Source organism: Coniophora puteana (assembly GCF_000271625.1).
Source record: "Coniophora puteana RWD-64-598 SS2 unplaced genomic scaffold CONPUscaffold_1, whole genome shotgun sequence".
NCBI classification, from domain to species: Eukaryota; Fungi; Basidiomycota; class Agaricomycetes; order Boletales; family Coniophoraceae; genus Coniophora; species Coniophora puteana.
Window position 1 is genome coordinate 2,904,806 of NW_006913053.1, and position 12,714 is coordinate 2,917,519.

At 53.2% G+C, this 12,714-nt stretch overlaps 7 protein-coding genes across 7 annotated transcripts; 2 read left to right on the plus strand and 5 right to left on the minus strand.

The window, feature by feature from the left end:
• Positions 1 to 85: 85 nt before the first annotated feature.
• On the minus strand, positions 86 to 2,188 carry CONPUDRAFT_69269 (uncharacterized protein; the record flags this gene model as incomplete). Its single annotated transcript, XM_007764511.1, has 6 exons — positions 86 to 577; positions 629 to 782; positions 836 to 1,472; positions 1,509 to 1,859; positions 1,921 to 1,998; positions 2,092 to 2,188. The coding sequence occupies 6 exons, from the start codon at positions 2,186 to 2,188 to the stop codon at positions 86 to 88; spliced, it is 1,809 nt and encodes a 602-aa protein (XP_007762701.1).
• A 680-nt stretch (positions 2,189 to 2,868) lies between these two features.
• Positions 2,869 to 4,651, minus strand: CONPUDRAFT_86842 (glycerol-3-phosphate dehydrogenase; the record flags this gene model as incomplete). The annotated part of the gene is made up of 8 exons (XM_007765326.1): positions 2,869 to 2,996; positions 3,054 to 3,075; positions 3,144 to 3,421; positions 3,475 to 3,587; positions 3,646 to 3,742; positions 3,796 to 3,820; positions 3,875 to 4,031; positions 4,098 to 4,651. The coding sequence occupies 8 exons, from the start codon at positions 4,649 to 4,651 to the stop codon at positions 2,869 to 2,871; spliced, it is 1,374 nt and encodes a 457-aa protein (XP_007763516.1).
• Positions 4,652 to 5,015: 364 nt separating this feature from the next.
• CONPUDRAFT_46689 (t-SNARE) lies at positions 5,016 to 6,409 on the plus strand (the record flags this gene model as incomplete). Its single annotated transcript, XM_007764417.1, has 6 exons — positions 5,016 to 5,223; positions 5,272 to 5,318; positions 5,377 to 5,589; positions 5,661 to 5,743; positions 5,833 to 5,980; positions 6,032 to 6,409. 6 exons carry the CDS (start codon positions 5,016 to 5,018, stop codon positions 6,407 to 6,409), a joined length of 1,077 nt encoding a protein of 358 aa, XP_007762607.1.
• A 72-nt stretch (positions 6,410 to 6,481) lies between these two features.
• CONPUDRAFT_115752 (uncharacterized protein) lies at positions 6,482 to 7,713 on the minus strand (the record flags this gene model as incomplete). Its single annotated transcript, XM_007765373.1, has 4 exons — positions 7,189 to 7,713; positions 7,081 to 7,137; positions 6,774 to 7,030; positions 6,482 to 6,715 (listed from the first exon to the last, which is right to left on the minus strand). Exons 1-4 carry the CDS (start codon positions 7,658 to 7,660, stop codon positions 6,482 to 6,484), a joined length of 1,020 nt encoding a protein of 339 aa, XP_007763563.1. The 5' UTR covers positions 7,661 to 7,713.
• A 204-nt stretch (positions 7,714 to 7,917) lies between these two features.
• CONPUDRAFT_86845 (uncharacterized protein) lies at positions 7,918 to 9,432 on the minus strand (the record flags this gene model as incomplete). The annotated part of the gene is made up of 4 exons (XM_007765329.1): positions 7,918 to 8,315; positions 8,371 to 8,473; positions 8,525 to 8,903; positions 8,960 to 9,432. 4 exons carry the CDS (start codon positions 9,430 to 9,432, stop codon positions 7,918 to 7,920), a joined length of 1,353 nt encoding a protein of 450 aa, XP_007763519.1.
• A 114-nt stretch (positions 9,433 to 9,546) lies between these two features.
• Positions 9,547 to 10,333, minus strand: CONPUDRAFT_115753 (membrane-associated proteins in eicosanoid and glutathione metabolism; the record flags this gene model as incomplete). Its single annotated transcript, XM_007765374.1, has 6 exons — positions 9,547 to 9,705; positions 9,757 to 9,796; positions 9,844 to 9,952; positions 10,007 to 10,052; positions 10,101 to 10,163; positions 10,216 to 10,333. 6 exons carry the CDS (start codon positions 10,331 to 10,333, stop codon positions 9,647 to 9,649), a joined length of 435 nt encoding a protein of 144 aa, XP_007763564.1. The 3' UTR covers positions 9,547 to 9,646.
• A 604-nt stretch (positions 10,334 to 10,937) lies between these two features.
• On the plus strand, positions 10,938 to 12,640 carry CONPUDRAFT_86846 (glutamate-rich WD repeat containing; the record flags this gene model as incomplete). Its single annotated transcript, XM_007765331.1, has 4 exons — positions 10,938 to 11,130; positions 11,181 to 11,504; positions 11,558 to 12,251; positions 12,313 to 12,640. 4 exons carry the CDS (start codon positions 10,938 to 10,940, stop codon positions 12,638 to 12,640), a joined length of 1,539 nt encoding a protein of 512 aa, XP_007763521.1.
• Positions 12,641 to 12,714: the final 74 nt, after the last annotated feature.

Sequence of the window (12,714 nt, forward strand, 5' to 3'; positions counted from 1 at the left end):
TACATGAGGGCGTGATTAAGACGGGACAGTACGATGATGCCAGTGAGGATAGGTTACCGTGACGGAGCGAGTGAAGGGCCGCCGTTTAGACGGCGACAGAGACTTCTTTTGAGATTTCCGTGCCAGCATTGGCGGCCGCGGCAAAGGAGAGAGGGAGCTTGCTAGTAGGGAGAGCATGAACAGCGGCCGGGAGACCGTTGGACTCAACGTGAACACCGTTGGGCTCGGCAGGTTTCGTTTCGGCGATTTCACTCGGAGGAGTCGTGGCGCGAGTCGACGGCTCACGCGTGCTGGCAGTACTGTCCTTGCCGCGGAAAGCAGTGGCATTTTGCAGAATCTGCGCCGCAGTGGGACCATTGTGACCGTTCACCACCGGCGCGCTACCGTTGACAGAGCTCCTGGAGGGCGGCGTGATCGTGCCCCCAAGAACAGGGAACTCGTCTGCGCTGGGAACCCTTTGCCTCAGCGACTGCCTTTTGTCCACGCGTGCAGCCGGCTTGGGTCCCCTCCTGTTACCGGCGTCAGTCGATTGGGATCGGCTGGACGCAGCGGTTCCGTTCTGGCGCGGTGGACGATTCTGCAATGTTGGTCAGATAGGGTTGGACGTTTGATAAGACAACAAATTTACCTCTTGCGGTTGAACGGCCATTTCAGAGAACTTCTCCTCAATCGTATTCATGCCATTCGGAACCACGTCACGAGGGCGAGGACCTTGCGAAACAGGAGGCGGCGGCCTGTTCATGGGGTTCTCCTGAATAACATGAGGGAACCGACAGTCATCACTGGAGAATCAATCAGCAACATCGTTCAAGTTGAATCAATACTGATTACATACCCATTCCTGCACCTGCCAGACGGGTAGAAGAGACAAGGAGGCTTGCGACCACCGAAAGAACCCCGGCGAGGATGACCACCTCGACGATGGTTCGGGCCCGAACGGAAACCGTGAGCGTGAACAAAACCATCCTGTGGGTGTTGAGATGTTGACTTCAAGGTCGGGTCCGGGTAAGCTGCGCCGCCGGGCGGGGGCGGGTAGGGTGAGACATGGTCCTGACGTATGGGGTAAGGGGGTGCAGTGGTAGGACCGTTGGTATACATCGCCTGAGGAGATTGGGGACCGAGGCCAGCTGACTGGGGGCCGGGGGGAGGAAGGGGTGGCATTTGAAGGGGGTGAGGGGCGTGATACGAGGGAGACGTGGGCGGCATGGGTCCGTATGGGCCTGGCGGTGGCCCACCTGAAGGACTGAACGGAGCTGGCGAGAGAGCGTCCGAGCCTGAGCGTGCGTGACCCATGTGTGGATGTTGTGGTGTTGGTACGTGGGGTGAAGTAGGGGATACAGGGTTCATGTGTGGTGGCACAGAGTGAGGAGGGAAAGAGGGCGGTGGAACAGGGTAATAATTAGGAGCATAGGGCGGTTGGTTCATGGGGTCATAATGTGCGGGATACGGAGCGTGAGGTGGCGGAGGGGGCCCTGAATAATAAGGAGCCTGAGGATGGGCAAACATACAAGAGGAACCATATCTACAGGCAGGGTAGTACCTGCACGGAATCATCCGAGCAATATCCGGAGGAGGCAAGTTGCCAACCGCGTTTTGGTCGGTGGGAGGAAATGGAGGATAGTAAGACGCGCCATCGGGCATGCCTGGAACAGGAGGCATGCCAGGGTAGTAGCCATACTGGAGTGGACCAGGATAATACTGCTTGGACGGGTCTGGGTTGACGTCGTGAGGATAAGCGGGGACGTGACCGTTGAGAGACGCGATTTTGTGCTGAGCATTCGTGAGCAACTCGTGGATGGTAGAATCCATGGTGAGTTGATGAAGGGGTCCATGAGCCGAGGCAACGTTGGGGTCGGCACCTGAAGCGACGCATGTGGGGTTATAAAAGACGCGAAAGGATACAGAAGTTGTATGGCGCACCTCTGTCCAGGAGTGCTCTAACGACTTGGACGTGACCGTTCCTCACGGCCTCCACAAGACAGGTGCTGCCATTCTGATCTGGACGTGGACGTGTGAGACAAACGGATGGAGTTGAAAAATGAAGCGGGGAGGGTGGAATGGACGATGGACGCGATCGGGAGAGGGACGGACCTTTGATCTCTATATCGGCAGGATTAGCAGTTTTGAGGAGGTCAAGGACGGAGTCGAGGTTCCCTTCGGCGCTGGCGGACCAGAGAGCAGACACCATTTCTTCGTGGGTGGGGGAGAGAGGGAGCGTACGGGGCAGTGGGAAAGGAAAGAGAGAGGGTGAGCGGGTGGACAGACGGAGGGGCGACGAGGTCGGGGAAGAGGAGAGAGGAGAAGCAGCTGGGCCGGTCGGACGTGTCTGGCACAAATTCTACTATCGGCATTCGGATGCGCGTTCACCCAACCGCGAAAAAAAACCGTGTGAATGATCTCCCGAGATCCCCTCATGTAAGCATCCTCGCGTGGCCCACCCGGAGTTTACGCTCCCTTTCACCCCGCAACGCCGCTTCTACCCGCTTCCGCCCCTTGTCCAATATTCTCTCTCGAGTCTTTGTCAGTCTGACTCCACCTCTTCTCAACAATTACCCTCATTATCCGAGTGCTCTTACAGTACCGGCCATCTTTGGTTCCTTCAACACATGCACGCTCTCTGCAGTCAATATTACATACAGATCCTGGGTTTATATGAACTCGCGCCGATGGACACGATGGCGCGTGCGAACGCGAGGTACCGACTGACCAAAGGCTGCTGACATTTAATATTTGTCACATTTTCTCTCCGAGCATCTCATTTCCATACCGGGCGCGCCGGTTCATCAAATCTACACAGAATCTAGCAGTAATCTAGCCCAACGGAAGCATCGGCCCATACAGTGACAACACCATGACCTCATAAACACTTCACGTTTGACGCCCCAACTTTGCTAACAGACGACCGGCATGACCGCCGCCAGACGTTTGCGGGAGATCCAGCTCGCGTGAAGGAGGGCGCGCCATCAGCTCGTGCACATTGTCATTGACCGCCTTTCCTGTATGAAACATGAGAATCACACACGTTATCGTGCTATCGAAAGATGAATCAGTACCTTCGTACAGCACTTCGTAGATCTAGCGTAAATCCGGTCAGCATAACCCATACGGCTCTCGAACTCATCGCGGTCATCTCCGCCACTCACCCCGGTCGCAATCGCGGCTTCGACGCCCAGCTCATCGATTATCTTCTTCAGTCCCTTGGCCGTCGTAACACCTTCGGCCACACTCCCGAGCGTCGCGATGATATCCTCCAACTTCTCACCTTTGCCTAGTCGGTATCCTACCGTATAGTTTCGACTCGTCGGCGAACTGCATGTCATGAACAAGTCGCCCACACCCGCAAGACCGAGGAACGTCAACGGGGAGGCACCATAAGCAGTCCCAATCCGCGTCATCTCGGCAAGACCGCGCGTGATTATGGCTGAAACTTGGTCAGCCAACTCCGGCATCCCGCGCTCTGCGACAAACACACACCAGCTCGCGTATTGCTCTCGAAGCCGAGACCATCAGCCATCCCAGCCGCGATGGCATACACGTTTTTCAATGCTCCGGCCAGCTCCAACCCGATAGGGTCTCCGCCGGTATAACTCCATGACAAGTCAAAGCTCAGCTTCATAAACGTGTCGTATGAGAATCGGCTCGTACCACCGGAACCATGGCTGATGGAAGATCTCTGTCGCCCTCTGCGCTTGTGACTCGTCCAGCGATGCGACAGACACGGATGTCGGCTGTCTTCGGACGACTAAAGTAATCTCAGTTGCAATAGGAAAGCAATGGCGCGTGAAAAATACTCGCTCTCTTTTGCAAAGGAAGGGCCGGACTAGAGAAGCAGCGTGTCCATCTCTTTGTACATGTGCCAAGAATAGGAACGTACTATGAAGGTCGCGCGTGTCGCGATCTCAGGACCGCACGTGTCCGCGATGATTTCCAGCGTGAGCGCCTGAGTGTCCGTCTCGATACCTTTGTTAACGAAGATCAGGAGGGGTTGCCGGTCTAGTATGAGGTTAGGTCGGAGCTTGATCAAGTTTTCTCTACAAAGGCAGATATAGTCAGTTGAAGAGGTCTTGCACGGCTCCGTCCAGGCTACTTCAACACACCTAAGTGCTTGAGTGGGTATGGCAAAAAGAATAACATCCATGTCCTTGATAAAGTCGGCATCTGGTATGTCAGGACCAACGGCATGGATGTTGCCCGAAAACTCATGGTCCTTGAGATAGTCGGGGTTGCGGTGGTGAGCATTGAAATAGTCGACAAACTCTTGCTTGCGCGACCAGAGATAGACTTGGTGCTCAGAGTCGCCGAGATGGTCAGCGAGGCAGCTACCAAAGTTCCCACTCCCGAGAACTAGGACTTTGGATTTTGGACAAGGGCTTCTGGGAGGCGAGAGCATAGTGAGGGTTGGGTACTTGACGCGACTGCTTATCGAGCGAGCTGGTAGAAATGGCGTTAATGGAGACGATGGTGGTGGTGCAAAGGAGCGTCGAGGACCAAGGCAGGAGTAGACACGGGCACCCCAGCAACGCGTAACACTGGGGAGGACTTGCAATTGGGCTGGGGGAGACGTAAAGCGGGAGAGCATCCGATAGCGTGTACGCACGTGCAGCCGTTGAAGCAAGCAGGATTCCAATACCGGTTGTCTTGACATGAACATGTTGACAGGTTGAAATCGCCTGGAGCTTTGTAGTGAGAACAGTAATGGTCCTACTTACTTACTGTTAGGAGCCCAGACGCAGAACCCGATAACTACCACCACCAACGGCTTGCTAGAGCTAATAGCTTTATTGTAACGTTCGTTGCAAGGATAGCCGCAAATCCGGCAAGTAGAAGGCTCGACGTAATTGACGTCCAAACAAGGGCAAGGGCATATTGGTCCACCGCCTTCTCGGCAGTTGCCGCACTATCCCTCCACGCACACTCTCTGGAAATCTCACTCTCCTTCCCCTAGACACTGATATTTATTACCACTATATTGCCATAAACCCACCTTTAACAAACCTTAACAACGTCAAAACCATATGGCTATCCAGGATAGGACAAACGAGTTCAGGTCGTGCGTCGAGTCGATCCGCAACAGGTCCGCTGTCCCTCGCAATGCCGAAGCCAAGCAACGGCTCTTGCAGTCCAGCGGTAAACCTAGCTCCAAGAGCGACTTCTCGCGCATGGCATCCTCGATTGCGAAGGATATCAGCAGTACCACTATCAAGCTCGGAAAACTCGCTCAGCGTACGTCCCTCCGACTCGACTCCCCCCGCGTTGCTTGACTTTGTGCAGTGGCTAAGCGCAAGACCCTGTTTGATGACCGACCTGTGGAAATAAGCGTACGCGAAATCATAAAGTCTATGGGGAAGAACGCTGGCTGACCCGCACGACGCTCAGGAACTCACGTTTATCATCAAGCAAGATATTGCTGGTATCAACAAACAGATAGCGGCCCTCCAGTCGTATGTGAAACAGCGGAACGGACAGGGCACAAAGTCTGGAGAGGGAAAACAGGTAGAAGAACACAACCACAACGTCGTCATGATGCTCCAGAGCAAACTCGCAAATACCAGTATGAGTTTCAAGGACGTTTTGGAGGTTCGGACACAGGTGAGTGGCTGCTGCTGCGCAATGCGGGAGGAGCTAAGCTTATTGTTCCTGACCGGTCCGGCGCCAATTAGAATATGAAGGAGTCGAAGGATCGCACGGAGAAATTCATGTCGTCAACTGCCGCTGCGGCGCACCAGACTCCTCCAAGTACGCAGTCTGCTTAGCCTTTCTGTGTCTATGCATCTGACACAGGAGTCAAGATTCATTCCTGCTCGGCAGTCGACAGGACGGAGCGACCGACAGTGCTCTTTCTCGGCCAAGCTCCAAGGGCAAGGGCCGCGCGCCCCAGGATGGGGATGTTCTCGCACTGGACTTGGGTTCGGCGGAGGAAGGCATGTCTGATGGTCACGGCGGCGGCGCCTTCATGCAGATGGAAATGATGGAGCAACAGGTGCGACAGCCGTTCTATGCAAAGCTGCAGCGTAACTGATTGCTAGCGCAGGACTCGTACATTCAATCACGGTCCACCGCCATTGAATCCATCGAGTCGACAATTGGAGAGCTCGGGCAAATCTTCACTCAACTCGCCACCATGGTCGCAGAGCAACGGGAAACCGTCCAACGCATCGATGCCGATACCGTTGACATTGCATCGAATGTCGGGGGAGCTCAACGCGAATTATTGAAATACTATGCAAGCATATCAAGTAACCGCTGGCTGATGCTCAAAGTCTTTGGAGTACTGATAGTCTTTGTAAGCCCCAGCCGTGTTCCGTTTGGCCAACCCCACTCACGGGCTTTTGCAGTTCCTTGTTTTCATTCTTGTATCATGAGCACGGACGCCAACTGTGTTTGGCACCATATATGGACCATTTCTTAGAATATACGGATTTTATAATTCAACCCGCGAGGACACAAGTATTGTGCTGCAGGTGAGGACGCAAGTATTGAACTAGCCAACGGGTATCGCATTCGTGCCTGTACTAAAGTTCTTGGGCCTTGGACGGCGCTTGGCATGCTTTTTGCCTCCACGGTGAGTCTCTGTCTCCTCCACTTCGCCCACAGTCCATGTCCGTTTTTCTGCTGGTGCAGCCATCACGCCGGAGGTCGCGGACTGCCTCTCGGCGCCACGAGACGGTGCAACCTCCTTTTTCTCTCCTGCGTCTGGTTTTGTAGTCCGTTTGCGCTACAGCCGAAGAGACATGAAGACGACGGCTAAACAATCGTAAAGAGACACCACCTACCCTCTGAGTGTCTAGTCCCTTGTTACGCTCCTTCAGCTTGTTCAGCCGCGTCTCGCTCTTCCCTCCTCCCCCAGCGGTAAGCTCAACGTTGACCTTGCGCCCATCTAGCGTGGAGTGATGCAGTTTGATTCCCTGCTGAAGTGCGTTCTGATGCTTGAACTCGAGAAATGCGCATCCTTTTGATTTTGTGGGTCCCGCAGTCGCAGATTTGTGGGGTGCCTTCTTGGGCGTAAGGAGACGTATGGTTGGTGGTGGATCTAGGATGCTTCAATGTCGATCATAATATAGACGGTCATGAGATACACACCACATGCGCTGAAATGAGCCTGGATTGCCTCGAGTGAAGTGGTATATTTAAGGTTCCCTGTAATGGTTATAATGATCAACGGAACCGTGCTAGTGGTAGCAGACGCACCCAAGAAAAGTATATAGCGTCGTGCTGAGCTCGATTTCTTTGCACCATCCTCCTCGCCCTCCAGTGCCTCGCCCGTGTCCCCCTTCCTCCGTTTACTCTTGGGCTTGATTTCTGCATCTCCAGCAGGTTTCACGTCCTCGCCATCGTTCTCTACCTCCGTAGCTGCTTCTCGTTTTCTCTTAGTCCGTCCCGGGGCACCTTCGCCTGCAGCAGCCACCTCTGGCTTCGCCTTTTCCTTCCCCTTTCCTTTACTCTTTGAGCCCTCCTTTACCCCAGCGTCCACTCTTTCCGACTTTTCTTCCACACCATCCTCCTCCCCAGCTACCTCCGCCATGTCCTGATCCTCGGCAATAGGCACATCACGTCCCTCTCCCTCTTCAAAGTCAGCCGACTTTTTCTTGCCGCCAGTCTTGCGGTTGCGAAAGGCAACACCCTTCTTCTGTTTCTTCGTAAGCTTGGATGCCGTAGACATCGTAGTCTACGCAGCGAGATCGAGGACTGCAGGACAGTGGGCGGAGTGGCCACGGTACAAAGGCACGTTTCGGTTTAGGAGCCTTTTCCGATCAAAGATTGAGAATTCCTCCGCGTGCAAAACGACATGATGACCATGTGACCCAGTGTGCAAGTATATCATTATTGCGGGAAATAATATAATATGCCATGAAAGTATGCTAGTACCAGTTATCAAGATGCAAAAATGTAGAAGAACCCAAAGGGAGAGACGAAATGTCAATTGTTCAGTGTGAGACCATTGACACCCTCGCCTGCCCCGTCAACCTCTCGTTCTTCGCCGTCTGGGCGTCTCGTCCTCGGTATGGGTCGCAAGATCGGGCTCGACAGGCCTATGCTAGGCCGTAGGATCGGGCTGGAGGTCACACTCATCGGCCCGAAGCTCATTTGTCTAGTACCAGCCATGCTGAGTGAGTACGAAGATGAGATCGTGGGAGAGGAAGTGCCAGAGCTCATGCTAGACGCTGGCATGGAGAGTGGAATAGGTACCGGTGGTCGATTATTCGGCGTACGGGGGTAAGAGGCGAGGTTTGAGTACGAGTCTCGGAGGTGTGCCACCGAAGGTGAGACAGCGCGACGTTTGGCCGCGGTTGGATATGGGTCGTAGCGTTCATCGACTGGAAGTACGTATCGTTGAGAGATGTACTTTCGCTCAGTAAATAATGCGCTTACATTTTCGCTTATTCGACCGTACAGCGCTTGTTGTCGGTGGAGGTGTATATCGCCAATAACTCATTGACATTGGTGTAGACATCACCGATGGTGAGGCGAGGGGCTGATACGTTTTGCTCAGCACAAGCCCAGCATAATTAACAAACAGACATACAGCATCAATGTCCATTGCTCCTATGATCGGACTGCCAGCTATTGACATGTTCATGTCGTCCCCGTTCACACTCGGAGCCGGAGTGCAAGGTTTCAATATGTTGATAGGCTCGGACGGCCCTTCGTAGGCGAACACGGAGTTTAACCCTTCAACTTCATCATCACTGGGCGTGTCCTCACGCTGTGATTCTTCGTGGCCTGCCTCTTCAGGGTATCTGCCACGATCCGATGGCGCCCGGGGTGTCCGAGGTTGCATGGGAAGTCCAGGATAGGAGGCAATGAGCCGCTGGAACGCGGCTTCCGATTGGACTTCATTGTCTTCTGGGCGTGATTCTGTTTGCAAGCTGAGAAGGCGGGAAGGTTTAGGCTGGATATGGCGCCTGTTAGCGAAGTTCAGAACATGAAGACTTGTTAACTGACCGGAAATGAAACCAACCGAGGTCGAGCAGTACCGGGTGTTTCAAGGTCTGGGTCAAGTAATTTGGACCCCGTCCGTCCGCGATTCGGTGGAGGTGTACTGGGCAACGTCAGATTAATTTGGCTCTGTCGGCCATCGTTCGATTCTTCCTCGTCTACGGGCACGATAGGGGGTGTCGGGTTGCCTGAGCTACTTGACGGTGAACTCTCACTCCACATTCGCTCCTTGTCGCTTTCGGACTCTTCGCCATAAAATTGTGAACCCCGACGAGAAGCTGTGAAGGATATAGCTAACGGACTGTGTATGGGTTTATCCCCGAACGGGGCATTCTTCGTGGTCAAAGCTGGTCGACGGAGACGCAGTAGTAGACGACGCTGGGAATCTTCCGTGCTTTCACTAGAGTTCGAAGAAGGTCCTGGAAGAGCAAAGTCGGAGGCAGACGTTGGGAATGATAGTCTTCGAGACCCTGAGGAAGATGGTTCTTCAGCCATGGTAAGAGGAAACTAAGGGGTAGTCTTGGGGAATGTCTCTGACGTCGATCATGGAAGTTGGCATTGTCCCGGTGCGTGAAATCGGCAAATGCCGCACAACGTTGTACTGGTATTATTAGGGTAAGTGACAACAGCAATAAGCGCTCTATGTAAACCGCTGATATAACAACAGGGACAGCAAGTGTCTTCCAAGAATCTGGTCCTGCTTCTATGTTCATACAACGATATTGAGTACGAAGTTCAAGGACGTTTTTGTTGCACCAAGCAAAAGACCTAGTGAACGTCAAGGCATCGCGGAAGGTTCCCAACAGAAACAGGACGTACCCAATGTGGCTAAACTGCTCACTCGTGCACCACGCACCCTCTGGACAACCATTAGCTTTGAGTTAACCAAATGTTAAGTTTAGTAACCTTCAACGGCTCCTTCATGTACCCAAGCGTATAAAATACCCTCGACAGGGCAAAGATCTCGCACAACATAGCAGCAACGACCGGATGGTCAATGCCCATGATGATCGTGCTAAATGGTATCTCATGTTAGGTCAATGAAGGTTGAGACACAGAAGATACTCGCCTCATGAGGATGACTGGAAGCACTTCCAGTGTATTTTGATGAGCCCCTGTAAGTGCTCAGTCAGAACAGGACATTGTCAATGAACGCGACTAACGATTGGCACAGTTGAAAACATAAGCAGTCTTGGAGTTATCTGCCTCTGCTTTTTCGGCGTACACTACAAAGAAGATGAGGGCGGTTAATAGACCTCACTCGGGTCTTCGCCTTACTTTGAGGATACTGAACGCCGGCCATCTTCCGCTTGTACTCTACCAAGCAAGTCTGCCATGCAAGTACCCAACAAAGAGTCATGAAAGGGATCATGATATATCCAAAGCTATGAGACATGATGCATAGTAAGTTAAGTTGCGTGGTCACAGTAATAGAGTGGGGTCCTACCCTTCCGGGATGGAAACGACGTGAGCCATGAATTAAGTGTGGGTGATACAGGGACTCGAAGTTGGGATAAAGCTTTGAAGGATCAATTAGGCGCGATGCAGTAGGCCTTTTAACGACCAAAAATTTGCATCATTAAAGCAGCATTGCAGATATCCTCGCCTCAGGCTCTGCGCGCGTTAGATAGCATACACCTTACTAGCCGAACGGAGCATGGATCTCCTTCAGAAGTAGGCCGCCAGAGACAAGGCAGAGAGGGCGAACAGTCGATCGTGGGTTATGGGCGAGAAAAATAGTTGATTGGACCAATGGGCAGACCAACGTGCGATACATCGAGGCAGACGCACTCCGATGGACGTCAAGACCAAGCTGAAAGATCAAAGGGCAGGCTCAACTCTCGTCGCGCGTCACACCTCCGGCCCGGAAAGGGATAAGGAAGGTGTCGAAAAAAGTTTGGCGAAGTCAGGGTCCGGCGCGTTTAGATCTGAGTTATTCGCAGCGAGAAACTATTATCTCTGAACACTGCCTTTTAGATCAACACGCCTTAAACCTAGCCATGGCAAAACGCACGGCGGCAGATCTTCAGTCTACATCATCACAAGGTCAGGCGTTCCAGAAGACAACAGCAGCAGGCGCAAAACGCGATGGCATCGACGTCAATGATATGGGCGAGTTTGAGGATGCTTGGGAGGACGAGATCGAGAGCGACGAGGAGGTGGTCGATGCAGAGGCAGAGGACAGGGAGGATGGTGCAGTAAATGATAATCTTTCTGGCTATGCCGTCCTAACCGACAGCTAGGAATGGATGTGGACGAGGTGATGCCGGCCATTGAGGAATCGGACGAGCCACCATCAGCACCACAGGTCTACATTCCTGGCCAGCACACGCTAGGGGAAGATGAAGTTCTCGAGGCAGACGACTCGGTGTATATCATGCGCCACGCGATGAATGTGACCTGGCCATGTCTATCGTTTGACATACTTCGCGACAGTCTGGGGGATGAGCGGCAGCGCTATCCCGCTACTGCCTACGTTGTAGCCGGCTCCCAGGCGGAAACGGCAAGCAAAAACGAACTAACTGTCTACAAAATGTCTTCGCTTCATAAGACGCAAAGAGACGGGGGTAAGCCCACACCATCTTCATAAGCTATGGACTGACAGAATGATTCGCTGTAGATGATGCGGACTCAGAAGACGAAGATGACGACGACAACCTTGACGAGGATGCAATTCTGGAATTCAGATCGGTACCCCACCAGGGCGGCGTGAATCGCGTCCGAGCTCAACCACTGCCTCCCAATCATCCTTTGCCTCCTGTCTCCCAGCCGTATCTTACGGCATCTTGGGCCGATACGGGCAAGGTGCACATCTGGGATGTACGACCTTTGATCGAATCGCTCGATTCACCAGGCTATGCTCTAGATAAATCACGAACGAGCAAACCGCTGTATACCATCAACTCGCATGGCAGAGCGGAGGGCTTTGCGATGGACTGGGCATCGTCAGAAGGCAGCGCTTCGTCGCTGCGCCTGCTTACCGGAGACGTCCACTCCAAGATTTTCCTAACAACTGTCACTCCGTCGGGCTTCAACCCTCTTTCCCAGCCATTCCTCTCGCATACATCTAGCATAGAGGATATCCAATGGAGCCCTTCTGAACCTACCGTTTTCGCTTCGTGTTCTGCCGACCGCACCGTGCAAGTATGGGATGTACGGAGTAGAGGGCGGCAGAGTGTCGCTGGCATAGATCCTGCCCACGAAGCGGACGTGAACGTGATCAGCTGGAACAAAAGAACAGATTACCTCCTGCTTAGTGGAGGCGATGAGGGAGGTATCAGGGTTTGGGACCTGCGGAACGTCAAGAAGAAAGGGTAACTTCTATACCTGCATTGGTTGCGCGATAGTCACTGACATACATGCATGGAACACTAGCACGTCGGCTTCTGCACCGACTCCAGTCGCGTCGTTCTCTTGGCACCAACAGCCTATCACATCAATAGAATGGCACCCGACAGAGGATTCGATATTCGTCGCCTCCAGTGCAGACAACCAGGTGACGCTTTGGGACCTGGGTGTAGAACAAGACGAGGAGACGGAGATGGACGCAAGCGACGGCACGCGCGAAGTCCCGCCTCAGCTTCTTTTCAGCCACCAAGGGCAAAAAGACGTCAAAGAGGCGCACTGGCATCCTCAGATTCCTGGAACCGTCGTCAGCACAGCACTGGATGGATTCAACGTCTTCAAGACTATTTCCGTCTAGAAAAGTATACTATGCGTTATATGGACCGTAATGTAGATCTGGGCACCGAAGATGTGTGCACGGTTTGTTGTCAT